The 22,863-nt window shown below is 37.6% G+C and overlaps 1 protein-coding gene and 1 pseudogene across 3 annotated transcripts in view; both read left to right on the top strand.

Annotated features, from left to right (window-relative positions):
- PAIP1 (poly(A) binding protein interacting protein 1) overlaps nucleotides 1-18,412 on the top strand; it is a 29,119-nt gene extending 10,707 nt beyond the window's left edge. For all 3 annotated transcript variants that reach the window (XM_031444712.2, XM_031444704.2, XM_031444709.2), the window contains exons 4-11: nucleotides 1,645-1,757; nucleotides 5,483-5,594; nucleotides 6,858-6,983; nucleotides 8,173-8,279; nucleotides 10,505-10,622; nucleotides 11,386-11,440; nucleotides 15,999-16,092; nucleotides 17,242-18,412. In XM_031444712.2, coding sequence (XP_031300572.1) covers nucleotides 1,645-1,757; nucleotides 5,483-5,594; nucleotides 6,858-6,983; nucleotides 8,173-8,279; nucleotides 10,505-10,622; nucleotides 11,386-11,440; nucleotides 15,999-16,092; nucleotides 17,242-17,335 — 819 coding nt within the window. In that variant the 3' untranslated portion in view covers nucleotides 17,336-18,412. The remainder of the gene's footprint in view (nucleotides 1-1,644; nucleotides 1,758-5,482; nucleotides 5,595-6,857; nucleotides 6,984-8,172; nucleotides 8,280-10,504; nucleotides 10,623-11,385; nucleotides 11,441-15,998; nucleotides 16,093-17,241) is intronic.
- On the top strand, nucleotides 8,288-10,497 carry LOC105084305 (phosphoglycerate mutase 1-like; annotated as a pseudogene).
- Nucleotides 18,413-22,863: the final 4,451 nt, after the last annotated feature.

Here is a 22,863-nt window from a genome sequence, read left to right as displayed (position 1 = left end):
AGATCCCAAGGCAATAGCCATGCACATGGCAGTCCTAGAGGGGCCAGGCTTCACTGTAATAGGGCAGAAGGCTCCAGGAAAGGCTTCCCTGGTAAGATGAGCACACTCCGTGCATTTGAAGGTCCCAAGAAGAAATTTACAAACTAGTGAGAAGTATAGAAAAAATTAAGTATAGGGAAAACAAAAGTTGTGCAAGAGGAATCAGTGTCATACATGGTACCGCTATAAACGGAAACACAAAACTAATAAAATCATAGTGTAACCATAGTGGTAGGCAGAAGGATGGGGAAATAATGGAATGGAGTAGGGTTACGTAGGATGAAAACCAAATGCCCATGCTCCTTGGTGAGAAACTAGTAAGAAATAATGTCTAAACTCAAAAATCACAGAGCATAGAGATACAGAGGTTAAAATCTTTAGCTGAAAGAACTGAAAGTAGTTGTCTATGAAAGTAAAATTGAGGTGTAGCAGGGAAGTGGGAAACTTTAAAAACCAGCCTTGTTGAACTTCTTTAAATTGTGATCATTTAAAAGTAAAGGGAAACAGGCCATGGTAATAATGGTTAAAGTATACATTTTGACTTTCAAGTCTTTTGTGGTACCAGATACACACATATGATGTCAGGAGAAACCAGTCTTCCTTGATGAGAAATGTACAGGGTCCTGTGTGAGCAAGGAAATAATTAGAAATAGAAAGTTATGATTATAAAGTACTTACTCAAAGCCCGACAGTGCTGAACACTTGACCTGCAGTTAACTCCTTTGATCCTCAGTGGTTGCAAGGTATCACTCATATCCCCATTTTAAACGTAGCCTAACAGAGGTTAAATGACTTGTCTAAGGTTACACACTGGTAACTAGACGCAACATAGGGTTGGAGGGGCATCAGGCCATTTGTTAGGTCTAGACTCTGGTTAACTACTACCTTTGTGATGTTGGTCAAGTTCCTTAATGTGTGTTCTCTACTATTCTTTAAAAACTGCAATGAAAGTTAAACTTCCTGAGTACTTCTTTGGCTGTATCACAGTCTGATACTCAGTGTTTCCTCACTGTCTTATTATTAAAAATAGCTTATTTGTATTGATTTCTTCCTTACCCCAAATGTGTTTGGAGTGTTCTTTAAGTGTTAATTTTTCCTACTAGGTACCGTAATCACCTTTTTAGGAATCAAGAAACTGAAGCTTAGGGAGGTTTAGTGATGTCCAAGGTCACAAAACAGGCCTGGGAGTCTTGGTGTGGACCGCTAGATGCCAAAGTTGGTGCTATCCTGTTGCTGAGAATACCACAGATCAATAGTTTGGCAAATATTTTAATTCATAATTGATACTATGCAACTGGGTACATATACACATTTTGTGCAAAATGGGTTGATGTAAAGGGAGATGTTCCCTTTGCTTTCTGCTAACCTCGGGTAACTGGTGGGGGGAGCTGGCCTTAGTGTTTTTCTTTGTACTTATTCTGGTTCTTGGTAAGGTTGGGAGGGAGAGTTAATTTCCTTATGCCTAACAATTATCAGTGACTTGTACATTTTTCTGTACAATTTTGGGGGCAGAAATGTTTTTCCTCTTTAGAATGTTGCTGTTAGGTGTTTGCATTAATAACTTGATGCATTTGTGTCATACAAACATTTCTTTCTTTTTGAAAGGCCACATCTATCCCAAATTTCTCTTACATGGGAGCTCGCCTCTGTAATTACCTGTCCCATCATCTGACAATTAGCCCACAGAGTGGCAACTTCCGCCAATTGCTACTTCAAAGGTCAGTGTGAATATATGAAATTAAAGGAAAACTACTTCTAAACATACTAGAATTTGATAATTCCTCTTTTCTAAAGACTGTTCTTTATAAAAAGTTGCAGGGTAGAATAGGGCAGACTATTCTTATTTGTATAGTATTGAAAGTTTATAGTCATATATACATCAGTCTTTTTCTATAATGGTCTCTGCCTTTCATTTTGTACTTAGAATAAGCCCATTTCCTTTTCCAAGGTCTGAAAAATGATCACGTATTTCTTAGTGCTTTTGTACTTTCGGCTTGAATAAGGGTCAAATTTCACTTATTGCTGCATGTTTAACCAGTGTTTCCCATACTGCTCTCCTGAATGATCCTTTCCTTAATAATTAGAACTGCCACACTACATCCTTACGTTTGGGTTTTGATTTTGGACTTCCATTATATTCCGTTTGTTACTTGTTCTCTTCCTGTCTCATTACCATGCTATTAAAGAGCTCTAATTTTTTAATAGCTAGTCTAGTTACTTCCCCATTTTTTGTGTGTGGAGTCTTCTTTGCTGTTCTTGAATTTTTTCCTCTGAACTTTAGAGTCAGCATGTGAAATCACATAAATCTTGTTGATACTGATATTTGGGGGATGACATTAAATTAATGTAGGGAAATGAATTTTCTTATAATTTGAGCCGTTTTATTCAAAACAGGGTTGTCTTTGAGTATTGTAGTTTGCCTATTCTTTAAAGATACTTTTGGTTGCAAAGTATTCCATTGTGTGGTTAAACTGTGCTGAAACAGAATAAAGATTCCAAAGGTACACTCCAGAAACACTTGAAAAATTTAAATTTCTGGTGAAGATTATACTTCAGATACATATGTAAAAGGCATATTGTGCGGCTGACAGAACTGGCTAGTGGTTCGGAGGCAAAAAAAACAAAACAAAGATGGATTTCTGTCTCACTCTTTATACCAAAATACATTTCAAATATATGAAAGACTTAAAGTGAAACAGTAAATACTAGGGGGAAAATTGACAAACAGTAAATACTAGGGGAAAATTAACGATTAAACAATAATCTTAGATTGGTAAATCCCTTTTAAGCAAAACATACTCACAGGCCCTAAAATAAGAGATTAAACTTAATTACATACAGATTATAATATTGAGGGGTCATAAATTTATTTGTAAAGTAAAAATAGGGAAGTTGATAACACTGGCAATGAGCTCACTTATTTAATATGAAAAGAGGAGCCTCTTAGGAATGAGTAAGAAAAAGACCAGTATTTTAATAGAAATACTTGGAATGGCTCTGAATAGGTGCAGTTTGGAAAAATATAAATGACAAAGTTATAAAAAGATATCTAACCTTACTTACAATTGAAGAAATACAAATTACAGCTTCTGGAGAGATGTGGGAGTGGGCACTTCTAGGAGGCAGGATGGCAGAAAGGCTTGCTTATCTTCCCTTATGTTGCTCACCCCTGGCTCTGCTTTAGGGTTACCTAGAGACTTTAAATGGGGCTAAGTCCCTGCTCTTGGAAATTCTGATACAATTAGACGGAAGTAGAGCCTGGGCATGGTTTTTTAAAGCTCCACAGGGATTCTACTGTGTAGTCATAGTTGAGAACTACTCTTCTGACTCTTGACCTGGTGTGTGCTTCTCTACTATGATGCTGTCAAAGATCTTGCCTGGAGAAATGCTAATCATCTAACTTAATCATCTAACTTCTGTTAACTTAAAAATGCATCCATACTTTGAAAAAGACAAGTTATCTTCACAGCCATTATCTCAGTTGCAGTGACTTTGTTCTTTGTATTTTTCTGTTTTAACTTTTTGAAATAACCATGTATTGCTTTTATAGTTAAAAATCTTTAGCTTTAAGTTTTAGGGTCTTTTCTGTCACCTGGATAACCATGTACGAGGTTAGAGATTTGCTTTTGTACATATTAACATATGTTAATATGTAATTTAATAGTCATGGCACTTATAAAACAAAAGTCATTTCATCGAAGCTCTTACCTGCAAAGTCATAAAAGGAAGGACAGAGAAAGGAAAGCACCCAACAAGCTACTTGAATAACTGCATTGGAGTTAACTGATCCTTGCCGTTAGTAACCAGAGTGTTCTACGTATAGATGTCCCAACTTTTTTCTGATGAGGGTTTAATATGTATGAGAAGGTAACAAATATCTTTCCATATCTGACTCAAACAGATACCCATTTAATATAGCTTGTAAGCATTGGACTCAGCCACGCGGGCATAATAAACTGCTGGGTTTAGGGCTGAAACATAAACTGACCCAAGGTAAATTCTTGGATAAGAAGTGACTTTGTTTCTTTAAAAAATTTTTTTTTCCCAAACAACCTAAACTGGTCTGGCAGATATGAAAGCCATTAAGTCTTTCTAAGCTGCTCTCTAGGTCTTTAAAAGGAGAACTATCAAAATCAGTCTTATAAAACACATGCCTTTCCTAGAATGTTCTCACCACCTTACTGATAAAAATAAGAAAATCCTTAACGCCAAAATAATGATCGTTTAAAGTCCATTCTAAAAATCCATTTTAGTAACAGTAGCTGACACCATAGTTTACTGGTAAGAGACAATGACGGTCTTACTGTGATTATTTTAGACACCTTGTAGGAACTGAGTTCATAAGCTCTAATGCAAATGGACGGAGTTGGGGAAATCAAGCAAGGGAAAATTAGTTGACTCCTTTTTGTCTCTGTTGGAAATAGAGACCAAATTAATTGCCTTTGAATTCAGTTGGGGACTTGCCCCGCATTTCTCTTCTGGTTTGTATAATAGAAATTATAAGGATCATGGGCTTAATAAGAATTTATTTTCAGCTTAAGTTGGAGGCCATCTATATATCTTCTAAAGATCTGTTTCAAAGTTCATATTTCAGCAAGAGTGAGAATTTTAATTTACAGAGACAGTTTGAGTAAAATCAGTGCTTTGTTTTTTTTTTTTGAGTAAAGGTAGTTTTATTTAGAAATACAACACTGCATAGAGTGTAAGGCAAGGAAAGAAGTGTGGGAATTGGGTGCTCAGTTTAAAGCAAAAGTAGGTACACACTCCATAGACAATGCGGGCCATCTCCGAAGAAGAGGGAGCGAAAAAGGGCGGCTAGGCATGATGTTGCCAGTGTTTATGGGCTCAGTAGCTTCACACACCTACAGATGGGACCATTCCAGCTACCCTGGAGAAGGGGCTGGGATTCCCAGGAATTGGGCTACCGCTCATTCTTTGGCCTTTTGCTGTATGTATGGCGCCTACGGACCTGTTATTATGCTGTTACAATGAGCATATAATAAAGCTCAAGGTCTACTAGAAGTCAAAACCTCCCGCAAACTTAATCCTCAAGGCCAACTGGGAGTTGAATCTTCCACCATTTTGGTGTTAAATTGTTGTAATCAGTGAGTGCTTTCTTAACAAAAAGGCTGTAAGACAATAAGGTGAGATGGGTTTTTATTTTTTGTTTTTTTATTGCCAATATACAATGAACCTCATGAAGCCTATGTTGCTTTATTACAAACTTGATCTAATTATTTTCAACTATTATTGCATAGTCTGGTCTCTACAATAGACAGAAACAATTTTTATTATAGAAAATCAGGGGGTTTTTATTATAGAAAACCAGGCATTGTGCTTGCCTCTGTATTGCCTGTGGACAGCCAAACTGACAAGTGGTCATCTTGTTTGACTGTTTAAAAAGCAAAGCAATGTGAGATTATAAAAAGTATGTTTTTGTTAGATGTCGGACTGAATACGAAGTTAAAGATCAAGCTGCAAAAGGAGATGAAGTGACTCGAAAACGATTCCATGCATTTGTACTCTTTCTGGGAGAACTTTATCTTAACCTGGAGGTGAGGAAGAATTTTTCTTTTGTTTAGCATTGACAAAGCCTGAGAATATAAATTGGATCTCAATAAGGGATTTGTGTTTGCATTACCCATTTACAACAGTAAATGTGAAATGGAAGAGAAAGAAAATAATATCTCAGTACCTACTTGTGGTAGTACCTGTCCTCTAATGGAACGTTTGTACCATTTTGTTTTCCTATTCATGGGCAGGGTGTTGGGAAATAGTTACTAAGCATTTTTAAGTCTTTGTCTACATTTGGAAAGACATGGCTTACATGTGAGTTAAGCTTTTGGAATACAGATAATAATGTTTTGAATTCTTGCATCATAAATATTAGTATGTTCAGTACGTTGACTTTCAGGTAGTGGCTCAAAAGCAACTTGCCCTACAGAATACAAGCTTGAGTGAAGAGGGGAAAGACTAGAGTTTCTGGGGTTTTTCACCTAATTCACCCACAGTAGTTGTGGTCTTATTTTATATGTTAAGTCTTCCACGTAAAATGTATTTGTACAAAGTCTACAGCTAAATTGGTTGTATACTTGAATATATGCTTGTTGGTAGGCAACAAAAGTGCTGAATGTTACTTTGTAATGGATTTGCTTGATTTTTTTTTGACTAGTTAGTCCTAGATATGAGTATACCTTTGTAAACCCTGATTTGAAGACTTAGTATTGTAAAAACCACTGAAAAGCCACATAAACCCACCATCAAATGTGCATCTCAGTCAATGCATCTAAAAGGTCTGTGGCCTATCTTGTACCTAATTTGCCACAGATAGCCTTAATTTAAAAAAAAAAAATCTCATGCCTTAATCTTCAGTTAAAATTTTTATATAAGCCAAATAAGGGCACCAATCTACAATGTACCTTAAATGAAGAGCCACTTTAAGAATGCTGTTGAATATCCTGTGTAAAAGTAATGACGCTGTGTGAAGGGCGGTTGGGGAGTATGAAGATAAGACATGGCTCCTGAACCTATAATTTTTCAAGCCAGAGATCTAGATATGTATACCATTCTGATACAAGTTAGATTTTAAGTAGTACAAAAAGCAGAGTAAATGTTCTTTGTTTCCCCAAAAAAAGCTGTTAAGCTTAATAGGCTAGAGAATGCTTTATGAAACAGTAACATTAAAAGAGGCTTAAATTATCCTGACCATATGTTTTATATTTTTTAACTTAAAGCACTTATTTTGTCAACACTTTGTTAGACCATTTATGTATCTGTATATATTTTGGCATTGCTTTTCATTTCTTTTGTCCCAAAAGATCAAAGGAACAAATGGACAGGTTACAAGAGCAGACATTCTTCAGGTTGGTCTTCGGGAATTGCTAAATGCCCTCTTTTGTAATCCTATGGATGACAACTTAATTTGTGCAGTAAAATTATTGAAGGTAGGTTTTAATTTTTTTATTAAAATGTAACTTTCATCCCTTTTAGTGTATAACTTAAAGGAAGGAAAGTTGTATAGTACACAAAAGAATTCAAGCTTAAGTTACTAAAGTTAAATATTGACATTTAACTTCACTCTTGAATTTAAATATTGGAAAAGCAATGTAACTTACTGTTTAATATAAGAAGCAAAATTTAGAAGTGTAAAGTGGAAGTCCTTCACCCCATCTGTAAATTCCCTTTCCTTTCCCGTCAGTATATGTGCCCCCATAAGTAAGATCTTAACTCTGTTGCGGCTTGCTTTTTTATCACCTAATGAAGATCTTGGATCTTTACATGGGATATAGATTTGCTTCCCTCTTCCATAACTTCCCAGTATTCCATTTATGTATGCACATGTTTTTTCGATTCTGTCATTGAACTATTGAGTTATTTTCAGCTTAGCCACTAATAGCACTTGTCAGTAATCTTTCATCATGTCTTTATATATGTAGTTGTTTTTGTGACTTAAATTCCTAAACATAGATTTTGGTGGCTCAGTGAGCATGTATACCTTAATTTTGATAAGTAATGCCAAATTTCCCTTCCAAATGCCAAACCAACAGTGAATGAGTACACACCTCTCTCCCCATGTCTTTATCAGTGATGGATATAATCAACCCTCGGTTTTATTTTGTCATAGGTGATGAGTAGAAACAAAAAGCTTATTTTAATTTACAGTTTCCTGATTACTAGTGAATTTAAGCCTTTTTTCATGTTGATTAGCCATTTTTTCAGTTTCTGTGAATTACCTGTATTTATATCCTTAACTCATCTTTTTTTCATAAAATTTGAAGTTTGTTTTTTTTAATTCAAAGCTTCTATTACTTATTGCATGTTTCATATTTCAAAAAGTGATATGTTGATTAAAATTTTGTAGCCCATCTTAGTCATACAGCAAATATACGATATAGTCACTGGCACATAAAACCTATAATTAAAGTTCTGCTATGGTTCAACTCCTTTTAGTTTCTCCCAGTTGAGAAAAATGAAGTATAGCAATCCCTAAATATTAGATGGTAGAGAATAATTGGGAATATTTTACTTGCTAAATTCCTCTTGTTCTAAGAATACTTGAACTGCTACTAATATCTTTTTAGAGTTTCTATACTTTATTGAATGCTTTATTTCACTGATAATTGCTTTTTTTAGTTGACAGGCTCTGTTTTAGAGGATGCCTGGAAGGAAAAAGGAAAGACTGATATGGAAGAAATTATTCAGAGAATTGAAAATGTTGTCCTGGATGCAAATTGCAGCAGGTAGGAAAAGAGCTAATGTAGATAGCCAGTAAATCTCAATTCCTTGCTTTTTTCTTTGGAGGTTGTTTTTAATATGCTATACTCATCAGAATAATTAATCTTTGTAGACCTACAGAAATATTTTACCTATGGCTTCTGCTTACCTAGCCATTTTTTCTTTTATTATCTTTATAAATTGAAAAAGTTAAGATATTCCTATAGTAATAAGAGTCCACTGAAAAATAAAATGATTCAGACTTTGAGTAAATATTTGGGTAAAGATACTGTTAAGTCCAGTTGGAGTATAAAAATGTTTGCAGGATCACACTGCCTTAAGAACAATATATAGTCAGAGTTACATGGAACAAATTTCAAGGCTGTTTAAAAAAAAGAAAGGCGGCAAGAGCTGGGCAGTGGGGTGCGAGTACATAGGTGGGACCCTGGGACCTGGCTGTGACTCCAGAATCTTGGTGAGCCCCAGTCTACACAGCACCTCAAGCCGCCGCCATGGCCACCTGCAGGCTGGTGCTGATCTGGTACACAGCACTTGGAACCTGGAAGCTGCTTCAGTGGGTGGTCCAGTGTCGATCTGAGCTGGGCAGGGCATGTGCAGGTTCTGAGAGATGCTATGAGTTTGACATCTGCTACACTTCAGTGCAGAAGAGAACAATTCGGACCCTCTGGAAAATGCTGGATGCCATTGACCAAATGTGGCCGCCAATGGTGAGGACTTGGCACCTCAATGAGCGGCACTACAGGGGTCTGACTGTCCTCAGTAAAGCAGAAACTGCTGCCATGCAGAGCAAGGCCCTGGTAAAGATTTGGAGGGGCTTCTTTAAAGTTGCACTATCTCCAGTGGAGCCCAGTTATTCCTTCCACAGCAACAGCAGTGAGGATTGCAGACCTCACTGAAGATCAGCTACCCTCCTATAAGAGTCTTAAAGGATACTGTTGCTAAATCTCTGTCCTTTTGGAAAGAAGCTGTTCCCCAGATAAAGGAAGGGAAAATGGCACTGATTGCTGTAGCTCATGGCAACAGCCTTCTGAGGGTATTGTCAAGCATCTGGGGGGTCTCTCTGAAGAGGCTGTCCTGGAGTTGAGCCTGCTACCTGGCATTCCCATTGTCTATGAACTGGAAGAGTTTGAAGCCCATCAAGCAGTTCATAGGGAATGAGGAGACCATGCATAATTCCACGGAGGCTGTGGCTGCCCAGAGCAAGACTAAGAAGTGAGGGCGAGCAGCAGGCAACTCCGATCCCATTCCTCTGCACTTTTTCCCTCCACATGTCACACTGACCACATCTGTAGGCATCTTAATTTGGAGCTGCAGATGGGGTCTGGTGGCTCCCGATTTCGTATTAGCCATTTTTTCTCTTGCACCCCTTCTTATAATCTAGTCAGAATGGCACCTCTGGGGCATGGTCCTCAGTCCAAAGCCAAAGGAAGACTTGTCAAAGAGGTTAGAGAGGCAGTAACTCAGGGGGGTTTGCTTATGTTTTATTACTAAAGATCTGCTTGAGTAGGGGATACGGAGGAACCATAGTGAGACATGACCATTGAGGAGAGGCTAGAGAGTCTATTTCTGTTCAGTTCTGTAGTATTCTGTGTTCAGGTGACTGACTCAGGATGGGCTCTAGTCGTTCCAGTGGAAGATGAGTAACTTGTGTGGCGATTCAAGCAAATAGTTCTCCCTGGCTCCAGAAGATTGGGATCAATCCTGAATGTTTACATGTTGCATGTACTTTTACAAATATATAATTAAAAAAGAAAAAAAAACCTTTGGGGTTTCTAGTGATGGTTGAAATATTCCCACATGTGGTTGCCAGAAAATAAGCCATTACCTTACACCAACATGGTATAAGCTCCTTGACCTCTAAGGTGTAGGAGTTCATCCTGTTGTGTGTTTTAGAATCCCTCCCTGTCTTGTTTTCTGGCAGTGGAATACCTCTTCATCACATCCAGGTGTGTTTCAGTGTGCCTAACTTCTAAATCATGTTCCCATTGGCTTGGCCCAGTACTCACTGAGCATAACTGTACTAAATCTTTTTCCAAATCAGTATAATAGAAGAGTGATGTGCAATTTAAAAAAAGGCAAATTTGTTTCTAGACATTATAGGAAATGTCTAGAAAATCTAAGCACTAGATATACATGTTTAAACTTGAAACAAAATTTTAGGCATCTAGTATTTTAAAGCATGACAGCACGTACTCACTCATTTTAACTCATTTTCAACTTTCGTCTGCAGAGATGTAAAACAGATGCTCCTGAAGCTTGTAGAACTTCGGTCAAGTAACTGGGGGAGAGTCCATGTAACCTCAACATACAGAGAAGCAACACCTGAAAATGATCCTAATTATTTTATGGTATGCCAGTTTTTACATTTTAAATTTTGCTGTTGCCCTGAATTCAGTTTTGGAAATTTCTATGTAAGTTACATAAAGCTGTTCTCAGAACTTAATACCTAATAACTCTTCACTGGCTTAGGGTCACATGACAGCCAGCAGACCAGGCCAACAGGAGGAGAAACATGAATTCCTCAGTGAAAAAGGATGGACTAGAGAAAGATCCATCCAGTGGTGAGGGAAATTAGTAAGGCTTGGACTTGGGTGGGCGTAGGGATTCCACAAAGCAGTTTTTCCAGAGAATTCATAATCAAAGGCCCGTGTCAAACTTTTCCTTTGCATGTGGTAGTAAAAGTAAATTAAGAAAATAGTTACCCAGGCCAGTGATGTCCTGAAGCTCTCAATAGGACCAAACATAAAGCCACTATGGAGGAATGCTCCTACAACCTCGGTCTTGGAAATTCTTAAAATAAAATACTGTGGGGAGTGGAGAACCACAACTGAAAATCAGCTGACACTGAATCACAATGCATAGCTCAGCAAGTCACCATGAGTTTGACAGGCAGTAGACAGCAGGATGAGAACCACAGGAACTTGACGTAATAGAAATCTGAAGACTGTAGACTTTCCCAATGAAATGAAAATTCATTTCTGAACGGAAGGAAGTTTTTTGCTTGTTCTTGTATTATCAGGTGCAGATGAGTGACGTCAGCCATGCTTTATTTAGTGTGGTTTAATAAGTCAATTCTGAAATGGTTACATATTTTTATCACTCTGATCCTAGAATGAACCGACATTTTATACATCTGATGGTGTTCCTTTCACTGCAGCTGATCCAGGTATGTTGGCTCAGTCATTTTCCTCCATTTTTTGGTCAGATAGTAAACTACAGAAAACCATACCCTCACGGGCACAAAGTTGCAGTTCTCTGAAGAGTGCACATCATTCTTAAATTTAGGGTAAAGATTTGTCTCACTGAGAATAGTCCTTCAGTTACCACTTAGAACTATTTCAAATGGAACATCTGAGTCAGTGTAGTGTCTTGTCACCCTAACAGTGAAGGATTGGAAGAATTCCTCAATTAAAAGAAAGCATTTTTATATTTCCTCTAATATTTTGTTTTTAAACTCAAACTTTCAGGTGGTTAGAAGGGAAGAGGAGGAAGCACAGTGTGCTGTATAGTCAGCGGCTTTTATTGGTGTTGGTTAATACTTACAGATACTAATGGATTTTATTAATACTTGGTCAAAAATTAATTAAAATCTAAATCTCTGCAGCCTTCGCCTTCCAGAAAAGGATCACTTACAGAATGATTGCTTTAGTTGTGATAAATAGAACTGCAGTGTGAGCAAATTTTCCCACTTGGTACAAAATTATAGCCAGCTTGTCAGAATTTTTCTGTTTGTTTCCTCTAGATAGTGGACACTGCCTGTTGTATGTCTCTAGCACAAAGGAGGTGGAAAGAAGGACTGCTTAACTTTTCAATTTAAAATTATGAAACATTAAAAAAAAATTTAAGAACCACAGAAAACTGGCCTATTGATTTACTGTCAAGAATAAACCAATTTCATTTTTCCATATCAATATACGCTTTGGGTCTTTTCAAAGAAATAAAACCCTGTAGATAACATTAAACCATTCTCTGTTCTTAACTGATCCTTAACTGAGTCCTTCCATCGCTTCCCTCCCAGAGGTAATTACCATCCTGAAGTTGGTGTCATTGTGCTGTCATTTTTACTTCCATATGTCTGTAAACAATAGGTATTATACACAGGAGAACTAACCTCTGTGATACGTTACTGTGCACATGTTTTTTGCCACTTACTTTTTATTCAATATTTTGATATTTATCCATGTTGATGCATACATAGCTTTAGTTGATTCATTTTAAATGCAAAATGGTGTCTTACTCAGAGTAAACCACAATTTATAGGTACCTACATTTATGGGTGGTCAGGTAGTTCACACTTGTTAATACTCACAGTGCTGTGCAAACATCTTTAAGAATCTTTGTGCACATGCAGGAGTTTCTTTGGAGTAAGGAAATAGAATTGTTACATTATAGGCTTTGTGCATCTTCAGCTTCATTATGTGTTGCTGAACTGCTTTCCAGCATGATTATACCACTTAATATTCCCACCAGCAGCTTGTGAAGGTTCCTGTTTTCTGTTGTTGGCAACACTTACATGAACCAGACCTATTATTTTGTCAGTCTGTTTGTATGAAATTGTAAACTTTTATTTCCTGACTAGTGATAGTGAATTTCTTTTCATGTTTCTATTGACTTTCTGATTTTTTTCCTTTGAGAATCACCTGTTTGCATCCCTTGCCTATATTTCTATTGGATCATTTGTCTTCTTGATTTGTAATGACTTACTTGATCTAGAAGGTGATCCTCAGTTTATCCCAGTATGTGCTGTCTTTCCATTTTATTTCCTGACACGTAGAAGCCTTGAGTGTTAATGCAAACTAAATGTATCTGTCTTGTTTGTGCTCTGTGACTGTTCCCTTACTATGATCAAATTCTATTTTCTTCTAAACTTCGTTGCTTTTTATATTTAGATCTTTACTCTATCTGGCTAGTTTTTATATGTGGGATATGGTAGAAACTAAATATTCCATAGTCACTTGTCTTTGCAACAGGTCTTCCTTCCTTTCTTGGATAAAATGTCCCTCTGTTGTGTACTATGTAACTTCCTATAAATTTGTCTTATTCCTGTGTCTGTGCAGATGGATCTTTTTATCTGTCTCGACACCAATACCACATTCTTAATTATTCTTACCTTACCAGACACTAAGATTTCAGTAAGACAAATTTTCCTTCTTCCCTTATTCTTTGAAGTTACTGTGATTCATTTTGGTTTTTTGTTCATCTTTGTCTAATCTTTTTCTTTCTAGTGACTGTTTTGTTTATAGAAATCCAGTTTGGCTTTCAATTTGAATTGTTTCTGCATTTTGTTCAAAGTATCTTGATCTTAAAGTTTCAAGTCCCTTTTTTCTCATTCTAAACATGCTTGTTTTTGTTTCATATTTTTGTTCTCTTAATTCTAACTCTGCTGTTATTTCTAATTATACACAAAATTGTTTCTTTATGTTGTGATCTTTTTTTGGAATCATATTTAAGTGTCTTAAATTTTTTTTGAAGTAATTTCAAACTTATGGTAAAGTTACAGAAGTAAAAACTGTACGAAGAACATCCATCTGCCTTTTACTCAGATGTACCTTTTGTTAACATTTATCCATTTATCCAGCTTACTCCATTTATCACTGTTCTCTCCATGCTCACGTTTTTCTAAACCATTTGAAGTTAACGTGGCCTTTTATGACTGCTCCAGTGTTTTAACTGCCTGTTTTTCTTTGTGAAAACTCCTTGTGGCTTGGATTATAGGAATGTCTATCCAAAATGGGGTTTATATTTGCTTGTGTCAGGAGCCACAGGAGTAACACTGGCTTGGAACAAGTTTCTGTTTTCTTGTCATGAGGATTCTTTATATAGACAGAAATTTGAAGTGCAGGTCCATTGTTACAAATTCTCTGGGGAACCAGTTTCTTTAGAGCACTTCTGTCCTCGCTCCAAACCCAGGCGGACACGTCCAGGCTTCTTTGCCATCTGCCTTTGCCACCTCGGGGTATTGTTTGTTTTTTTTCCTTACACACTTTTTTTGTGGTGGTGGTGGTGGGGCGGGATATTTAGGGTTTTTGAGGCGGGGGGCAGTTAGGTTTATTTATTTATTTTTAAATGGAGGTCTTGGGAATTGAACCCAGGACCTTGTACATGCTAAGCACATGCTCTACCACTGTGCTATACCCTCCCCCTAGGTTTATTTTTTAACAAAAGTACTGGGGATTGAACCCAGGACATTGTGCTTGCTAAGCACGCACTCTGTGACTGAGTTGTATCCTCCTTGTTTTTTCTTGATCTACCTTTTGCTTGAGATACTAGCCCTCTGAATGTCCCAGGTTTGTGTGGGTGAGATGGATGTGGGGCATGAATTCCGTCTCCTTGTTTCACACGGGCCCAAGACTTTGCTTTCTGACCTTTGGGTTTTAAAATCCAAGCCCCTTTGTTACTTAAGACCCCGTGGTCTACTAGCCTCCCAGCTGTAGTAGTTATGTATGGCTTTCAGTTATGTCATCTAGTGACTTTTTTTTTAAACTCGTTTGTACATTTAAAAGAATGTCTTATCTGTGCCTTGAACATTTGTGGCAGGAAGGTTTGGAAGGTTTTATAGTTAAACTTCAAATTGCCAAGATTGGATGTCAAAATATCGCCAAGCCTTTAGGGTGGAATTATTTTTATGGAGAGTAACAATCTTGGAAAAACATGGTCTCTACTCTGTTTAATTTAATTATATTATCCTCTTGAAATTTGAGGTAGCTGTTATTCCCAAGAAACTAATTGTAGGTAACTACTTTTAATATATACTGACCCATTTTATTATTCAGAGGTAAGGACTCCATACACACGTGCCAATCTTAAAAGATACTCAGTAACACTGCCTAAGTCAGTTGGCAGGTGGAGAGCTGTAATATCACCTGTTTGCTGTAGAAGAGCCCATCCAAGGGAGAGCTGATGTTGCTGAAACATTTATCAGGTAGCTACCTTCCAGCTGTCTCTGCGGAGAGGGAAGGAAAGAAAATCCCCTGTGCTCGAAACATTTGCTAGGTTAGCCTCCTCTGCTTGAGAAACTTGGACCAATGATGGCTCTTATCTGGTAGCCGAATAGCTCACTGTATCTCTTAGGAGTAATGGGGGAGCCAGAAACTAGGAGGTTTGATTGAAATCCCTCCTCGTGAAGGAAAAACAGTAGTATGGAAGAAACATGTTCTTCCCCAACAAGTTAGGACAATACTTGGTCTGATGGAAAGCAGCAGTAGAAATTATAAACAGCATACACATTGGCTGTGAAGTGTACTCTGGTATATTCATAGTGGCTTTGATTTCCAACCTATATTTAGAGGAATATTAAATGGACACTTGACCCAGAACAACATATTTGAACCGCACAGGTCTATTTATATGTGAATTTTTTCTACAGTATACATGGGGTTAGTTGTACTACAGTACCACATGGGGTTAGTTGAATCCACAGATAGAGGAACTGCACATAAGGAGGGCTGAGTAAGTGATACACGGATTTTCAGTTGTATGGAGGGTCAGTCGCCCTAACCCCCATGTTGTTAAAGGGTCAGTGTATAATTCATGAGTATGTGATGGTGGGGGAGATAAAGCAAGCCAATTAGAATGTAAATTTTGTAAAAGCAATCCCTAAATATGTAATCAGAACCTGGCTGCTAATGAAACATTGGATCTACTCAGACTCATAACATAAAAAAAATTTTAGTGGCCATTTCATATGAATTTTTTTCAGCATTAAAATTTATTTGTTTTTTTAGATTACCAAGAGAAATATCAAGAGCTACTTGAAAGAGAAGACTTTTTTCCAGATTATGAAGAAAATGGAACAGATTTATCGGGGGCTGGTGATCCGTAAGTTCTCGTTAGCTACTTTCATTGTGAAATTTGTGGCCAGAGTTTAGGAGTTTAGAAAAGAAAAGATGATGAGTGTGCATTCTTATTTGATGGTGTTATAGTGGTATATGAGTAGTAGTTATTTACCAAAAATTTCAGAAAATCATATTAGGAAACACTATGATTCTGAAAATTTATATATAGTTGGAGTTAAAAACTACTAATGGAGCATATTGAAGCTATGAGTTTTTATAAAATAAGGTACTTTTATTATGCCTAACACTTTAAATAAGTGGCTCAAATACTGTAATATCTTGGGCAAGTTCTGTGCCTGTTTCTCCATCTATTAAATAGGAATAGTAGTACCCCTCGAATTTTTTTGAGAACTAAATGAGATACATAAATACTTGGAACAGCCTTCTGGTACAAGTAAAAAGCTCAAATCTTAGTTGTTAAAGGAGTTAAAATGAAAACAAAACTATATAAAAATATTTGGGCTGATAGGAATATGTAAATTAGTCTCGTCACCTGCCATTCTTTGTAATATTACTCATTTATCATTAGATTGTGCTACATTTTGTATATGGAAGGGCCAAGAACTTTTGAGGTTTAGTCCCAGTTCTGTTAAGAATTCATGTGAATTTGGACAGGCTACTTAGATTCTAGTCTTCATAAGTGTGTGCTGTAGGTTTAAAAAAAAAAAAAAGAACCACATTCTGTCTCCAACTAGTGACATTTTAATTATATCAGTGTAAGATTTTCTAATGTTGCTATACCTTTATATACTAGTTTTAATAGAAGAAAAAAATACAGGGCAGTGCTTCCAAGCACAGTTAGGAAAGTTCAACCCTGCTGAGTGTACCATTGGAAATTGAAGTTGTCCTTGGCATTGAATTTCAGGTTATCCTGTAAGGTTTTGCTTGGTAAGCGTTATATTTTCTTTGCCCTAATGAACTTGTGGCATTTCAACACATGCCCTGCACTAGAAATGGGACAGGAACAAAGAGAAAAAGACCTATCAGCAGTTGGTAGGATTGGCAAGATAGTTTTGTCACATATGTAGGTGGAAAGGGTTATGGGGGTGGGGAGACACACACCATGCTTTGTGGCTTAGCATCTTAGACATTTTCTGAATTGTAAAACATTACATCTTTGCTTCTTTCACAGATATTTGGATGATATTGATGATGAGATGGACCCAGAGATAGAAGAAGCTTATGAAAAGTTTTGTTTGGAATCAGAGCGTAAGCGAAAACAATAAAATTAAATTTCAGCGTATCAGTTTTATAAAGCAGTTTAGGTTATGGTGATTTAGCAGAACACAGGAAAGCAAGAAAATGTGTCACACTTATACCAAATTAAGGATGTTGAGTTATGTTACTAATGTATGCAACTTTAATTTTGTTTAACACTCTGCCAAAATAAACTTTATTCCCTATAACTTAAAATGTGTATATATATATAATAGTTTATTATGTACAGTTAATTCCACTGTTTTGGGCTGCAATAAAATTGATTTTGAAATAAATGAGATGTTGAAAATAAATTTTGCTAGCTGGGTTAGAAGCTTATCCTTTAAATTCTACTTTTCTTGAGGTAAAGTCCTAGCCTGGAAATACATATTACTGCAAAATGTAGCATTCTTTTTTTAGATATGAGTATTATAGCTTTCATTTAGTTTTACGATTATAGTGTTTCAATGAATTGAGTTTCAAATATGAATTGCTATCATGAATATCTTTAGCACTGAAGTCTTAGAATATATCGTTAACAACTGATTTACATATCCAGATGCTGTTTGATACCAAGGGCTTTTAAAAACGGCATTAAAAAAAAAACCTTAGAACTCCCAACTAAACCATGATTCTTCACTGAGGATTTATTGCAATTCTAGAATTGTTTGGTTTTTTCACTTAACCTCATTACCTTAAAGCCTAGAACACTATTCTGCTTTATTTATATAACTTTCTCACTTTCGTTTTATAGCATGAGTTGCATTGACTTTTTTACTAGAGAATTTTACTAGATCTTTGTCACTCAAGTTTTCATCTGCTTTATAATTGATACACCTTGAGAATCACTTTTCTAATACTTATACAATAATGTGGTACCACCTCAGCCCTGAGTAATATTTTTACCTAATGTCAAATCTTTTTCCAACTAACTAAAACTTAATGTACAAAAGGATTGCTTGTAAATATGCATGTAAATAGTTCTGTTAATAACCCACTGTTTTACATTTGGTACATTTGTGTCTGCTAATACAGTTAGCTTTCTCACTTTTCTGCTTGTTTGTTTCAGTCTGGATTAAAGTTAGACTTTGAAAATAAAATTTAAATAGTTTTGTTTCCTCTTAAGTTTTTGGAGTGGTATCCTGGTATTTTAAAGAATTTCTGTTGGACTTTTTTACATGACACCATAAAGTTATTTTGTAAGACTGAAACCAGAGAAGCTATGCTAGAGTAGAAGAAACTATTCAATGTCTGTTGAATAAGAATTTCAATGACAAATACATCTACTTGGAAAAACTAGCAAATATAAAACAAAACTTTTAGTATCCTTGTTGTAAAGAAGGGAAATACATATGTAATTGGGGTTTTTGCAACTTGTAATAGTCAGAATTCTTTTTTTCAAAATGGCTCCTAACATGGTGGCTGTTGCCTTAATCTGCAGTTCTCCAAAGACTCTGCTCACTGTAATCTCGGGAAGGGGGTGGAAGGAAGGGGCCAGCCATTAGACCCAGCCAAGTATATGCTAACTGAATATACTTAAATTCTAGCAATTTCTCTGTAAAATAACCACCCAGTTTTATCTACTAGCTCATTGTCACCAACTACTGCTACACTCACAACAGCTATGAACAGGATCAGTATATGTTCCAGTTTACTAGTGCTAGTGAAGTAACCACCCAGAGTAAGCGTGCTCAAACAGTAAGCATTCTGTTATACTCTGGCTCAGGAATTTGGACAGGAGCACAATAGAGTTGGCTTTTCTCCACCCTTCAGCGTTTGAGCCTCAGGGTGGCTTGAACAGCCAACAGCTGGAATCATCTAGAGTTACCTTTACTCCTACTCACATGGCTGGTGACTGGGCTGAGAAGACTTGAAGCCATCATTTGACCAGAACCACCTACACATGGCTTGTCTATATGGCTTGGATTCTCACAACGTGTCAGCTGGATTTTGAGAGAGGGCATTGCAGAAGACCCAGGAAGAAGCTGCATTTGGAAGCTGCACACAGCGTTACTTCCACTAGAGTCTCTTGGTTGTAAGTGGGTTGCTGTAAAGCCCTTCAAGGATTGTGTAGATGTGTTTTAAAACTGCAGCAGTATGTACTGAAAGCAAGAGTTGGTCTTGTGCCACAGCTGTTGGCCTTAGGGTTGCCCTAGCTTCAACAGAAACATGGGCCAGTCAGCCTTTTGTCAGAGGGATTATTAGTACAGGTCTTCAGTGAGCAAGGAAACAAAGGTTGCAGCGAATGTCAGTCTTGTGCCTGGTAACACAGTGCAAGTATTAGTCTGAGCCCGGCAGTCGTGTCATTGACTCAGACCCTCAGCCAGACTACCAGGACCACATCTGTACCGGAATATGTTGGGTGAGGTACGTGAGGTGTGAGGCAGAATATACACCATGGGGGACTGTTGGGTATGTCCATAAGAGGGTGTTAGAAAGAAACTATTACAGGATTTGGGCTTTGATTACATAACTTGGGAGAGGGTCTAAAAAACTGGAGGTTCACTTTAGCCTGGATGCTGTCAGAAAGGAGGGGCAATTCTATGGTTACGTATTTCACTCAATCTTATTTATAGGGAGGACAAGAGGGCATGGATTAAGTTTTAATTTTTTTTTAATCTTACATTTATTGAGAGAGGATGCTTGGTATGGAAGAGTAAAAACCTGTCCAAGACTGAAGGACTGGAAATCAGCTCAAACTGGAAAAGAAAGTAGCCCTGCCTGTTAACTGGGCTGGGAGGACAGACAGATAAAGCCAGCTGCAAATTTAATAGGAAACATTTTCCCCGAAGGTCATGTGGCTATAAAGTGCCATCATGATCCCCTCTTTGTGTGACCACTGCTTTGTTACCAATGATGCCTCCAGACCTGCTTTGCTGTCCTTACCCATCTTTTACTGGGGATCCCAGTTGCTAAACTGCCCTCACCTCATGATAGCACCCAGTCCCTAGTTAATCCCTGCTTCTAATTCTGCTGCAGAAACTGCATCCAGTCCCAGAACTGGACTCTCTTCCCTTAGAACTTCCTCAGAATTCTTCAGCAGGAACCCAAACCTTACAAAGGTGGTGCCCTCCTCCCCCTGTGGAAAGCACACTTCGTGTTCCTCTGGAGTGTGCTTCCTTGTTTACAAGTCAAATATTTTGTCAGACTGCAGGCTTGAGTCTGGTGGTCCTTGGCTGACTAAATATTAGCAGATGTATTGTGTCAGCCTGGCAGAATGCCAGCCCTGGATGAACCTGATGCTGCTGCTGCATCCAGACAGCTGGAGGTCATGTTTCTGGTAGGTTTGTGCTACTGCAGTCATAGCCAGCCCCTGGCTGTCAGTGCTGCCAATAATCTTTGTGTTTCTTCATTCTCCTGTTTAACTATTTCAAACCCTCTCCACTCCGTGTGCCCCTTTATCCCCTAACTGATGATGTGCTTCACAGGAAAAAAAAAAAAAGCCACCAGACATGTGTACAAAAATGCATCTGCATGCACTTCACCCCTCCTCTTCCTGTGTGGGAAGTATCTCTCTTCCTACTAAAGATCAGTTACTGAACATGTGCTTGAATACCATGCCTTCTCACTCTCATGAACTATTGTTACTTGATCTGTAGTTAAATTTTTTTCTCCATTGACCCTTTGCATGGGCTGTTGAACATGCCATTCCTATCATTAAAAGAAATCCGGCCCTCATACTTCTCTCCAACTGCAGTCCTGTCTCTGCTTCCTAGTCAGACTTCTGAAGTGTTATCCCATTTTTCCATTTCCTTACCTCCTATTTATTCTCCTAATCCACTACAGCTTCTGTCACCAGTGACATCCATGTCATTAAATTGAGTAAACACTTCAATCTTTAGCTTGTTCTCTAGGCAATATCTGGCATTGTCAAGTGACATCAAAACATCTAGGCATCTACAATACAGTAGCTTGCTTTTCCAGCTTTATACTCTTTCTCAGTGTTTTTTTTTGGATTCTCTTCCCTTACCCTAATCTGTAAGTACCAGTGCTCCTCAAAGCTCAGTCCTAAGCATTCTTTTCTCATGTCACAATATCCTTGGACTATTTCATCTTCTGAAGTTTCAGTTAGCAGCTATCACCACTGACCTCCAGATTTATTTCTAATCTCCTGTTCTAGATCTTTGCTAACTTGTCATTTCCACCAGGAGGACTCATAAAATTTAAGTCACACTGTTCTCTAAATTTGCACTTCTCACAAATCCCTCCCATTGACAGCACTGCCACCTCTCCATTTGCCCCAACCAGAAACCCTGGAACTGTTAACTTCCACTGTTAAATCATCCCAAGACTATAGAGTCTACCTAAATATATCTTGGAGCTATGCTCTCCACTCTCACTGTGCAGTCTTGAGTTTGAACTACCATCATCTGTTGTGTTTTCAAAAGCCTTCTACTAGGCTCCACACATCTTCTCTTGCATCCTACAGTCTATTCTCCATTTGGTAGTTCCAGGAATCTTTCTAATATACAAAAAGCACCACAAAACCTCTCTGTAGTTAGAACTTTTATATAGGAGATTCTTAGTAAAGGGGAAGAAAGAAGGATAGGACCTAAATTAGCACTGTGTAATAAAACTGATAGTACAGTTCAATGAATAAAAACATTGTCTGAGGATGCCCTAATTACACTTTACATACGATTGAGGTCAATTTGCATATCGGACTTTTAAAAATGGAGATAAATTTAAGGAGTTATATTCCTGCCCATTCCTCGATGCTGCCATATTTGCTTTAAGCCCTTATAATAGTTTACCATTGCTTTTAAGACAAAATCCGTAATTCATAAATCTGTACTATCTCTAAAGCCCCATTTTAGGCTTCTCTCCCCTAAGAGATCTTTAATCATTTTTAAACCAAACTTTCCTTCAGTCCATTTAAGGGACCAGATCTTCCCAAGGGCCTCGGGGCCTTAACACAGGATATTACCTCTGCTTGAAACACTTTCCCCTCTACTTTGCCAGGCTAACACCTACTTATCCTTTGGATTTCGGTGGAAACATTTCCTCAACCTGGGTTAGGTCTGCCCACTATGCTCTCACGGACCTCTGTATTTTATCTTAGGAACACTTAACACAACTGTGATCAAATTATCGTCTAGTTGTTTCTTTCCAGTTAATCTTGTGAATGAAAAATACAGCAACCATATCAGTAAACAAAGAATGCTGAAACCATCAAATCGTCAGCAGCTGCCACTACCCCCCAGTGAAGAAGCCTGCAGCCCAGCCTCTGCAGCTACTCACAATGGTGCACTGAGGGGACTTAGAATAAGAAAGGACAGGATAATGGCCCCAGATAGCTATATGCTTGTCAAAGGAATGAATTCAATGAGCCCAAATGTTTTCTCCCTCCCATACACAGAAAAGAGCTAAATTCTTTCACCTGAGATACCTGGTTTTCTTCAGTTAACAAGTAATCTTCTAATGTTCTGACTACCTGGTCTTCGTTGTAAAACTCCTGTATATCCTAGCTCCTCCCCTACCCCTTTGGAGCCGTCCCCTCAGAGCAATCTGAGAAGCTGTCATCCTGGCTCGAGTCCTCCCACCGAATAAAACATAA

The sequence above is a fragment of the Camelus dromedarius genome, chromosome 3 (genome assembly GCF_036321535.1).
Source record: "Camelus dromedarius isolate mCamDro1 chromosome 3, mCamDro1.pat, whole genome shotgun sequence".
NCBI lineage: Eukaryota > Metazoa > Chordata > Mammalia > Artiodactyla > Camelidae > Camelus > Camelus dromedarius.
The sequence above is the reverse complement of the archived record's forward strand: the minus strand, read 5'-3'. Positions and strand labels throughout refer to the sequence as shown.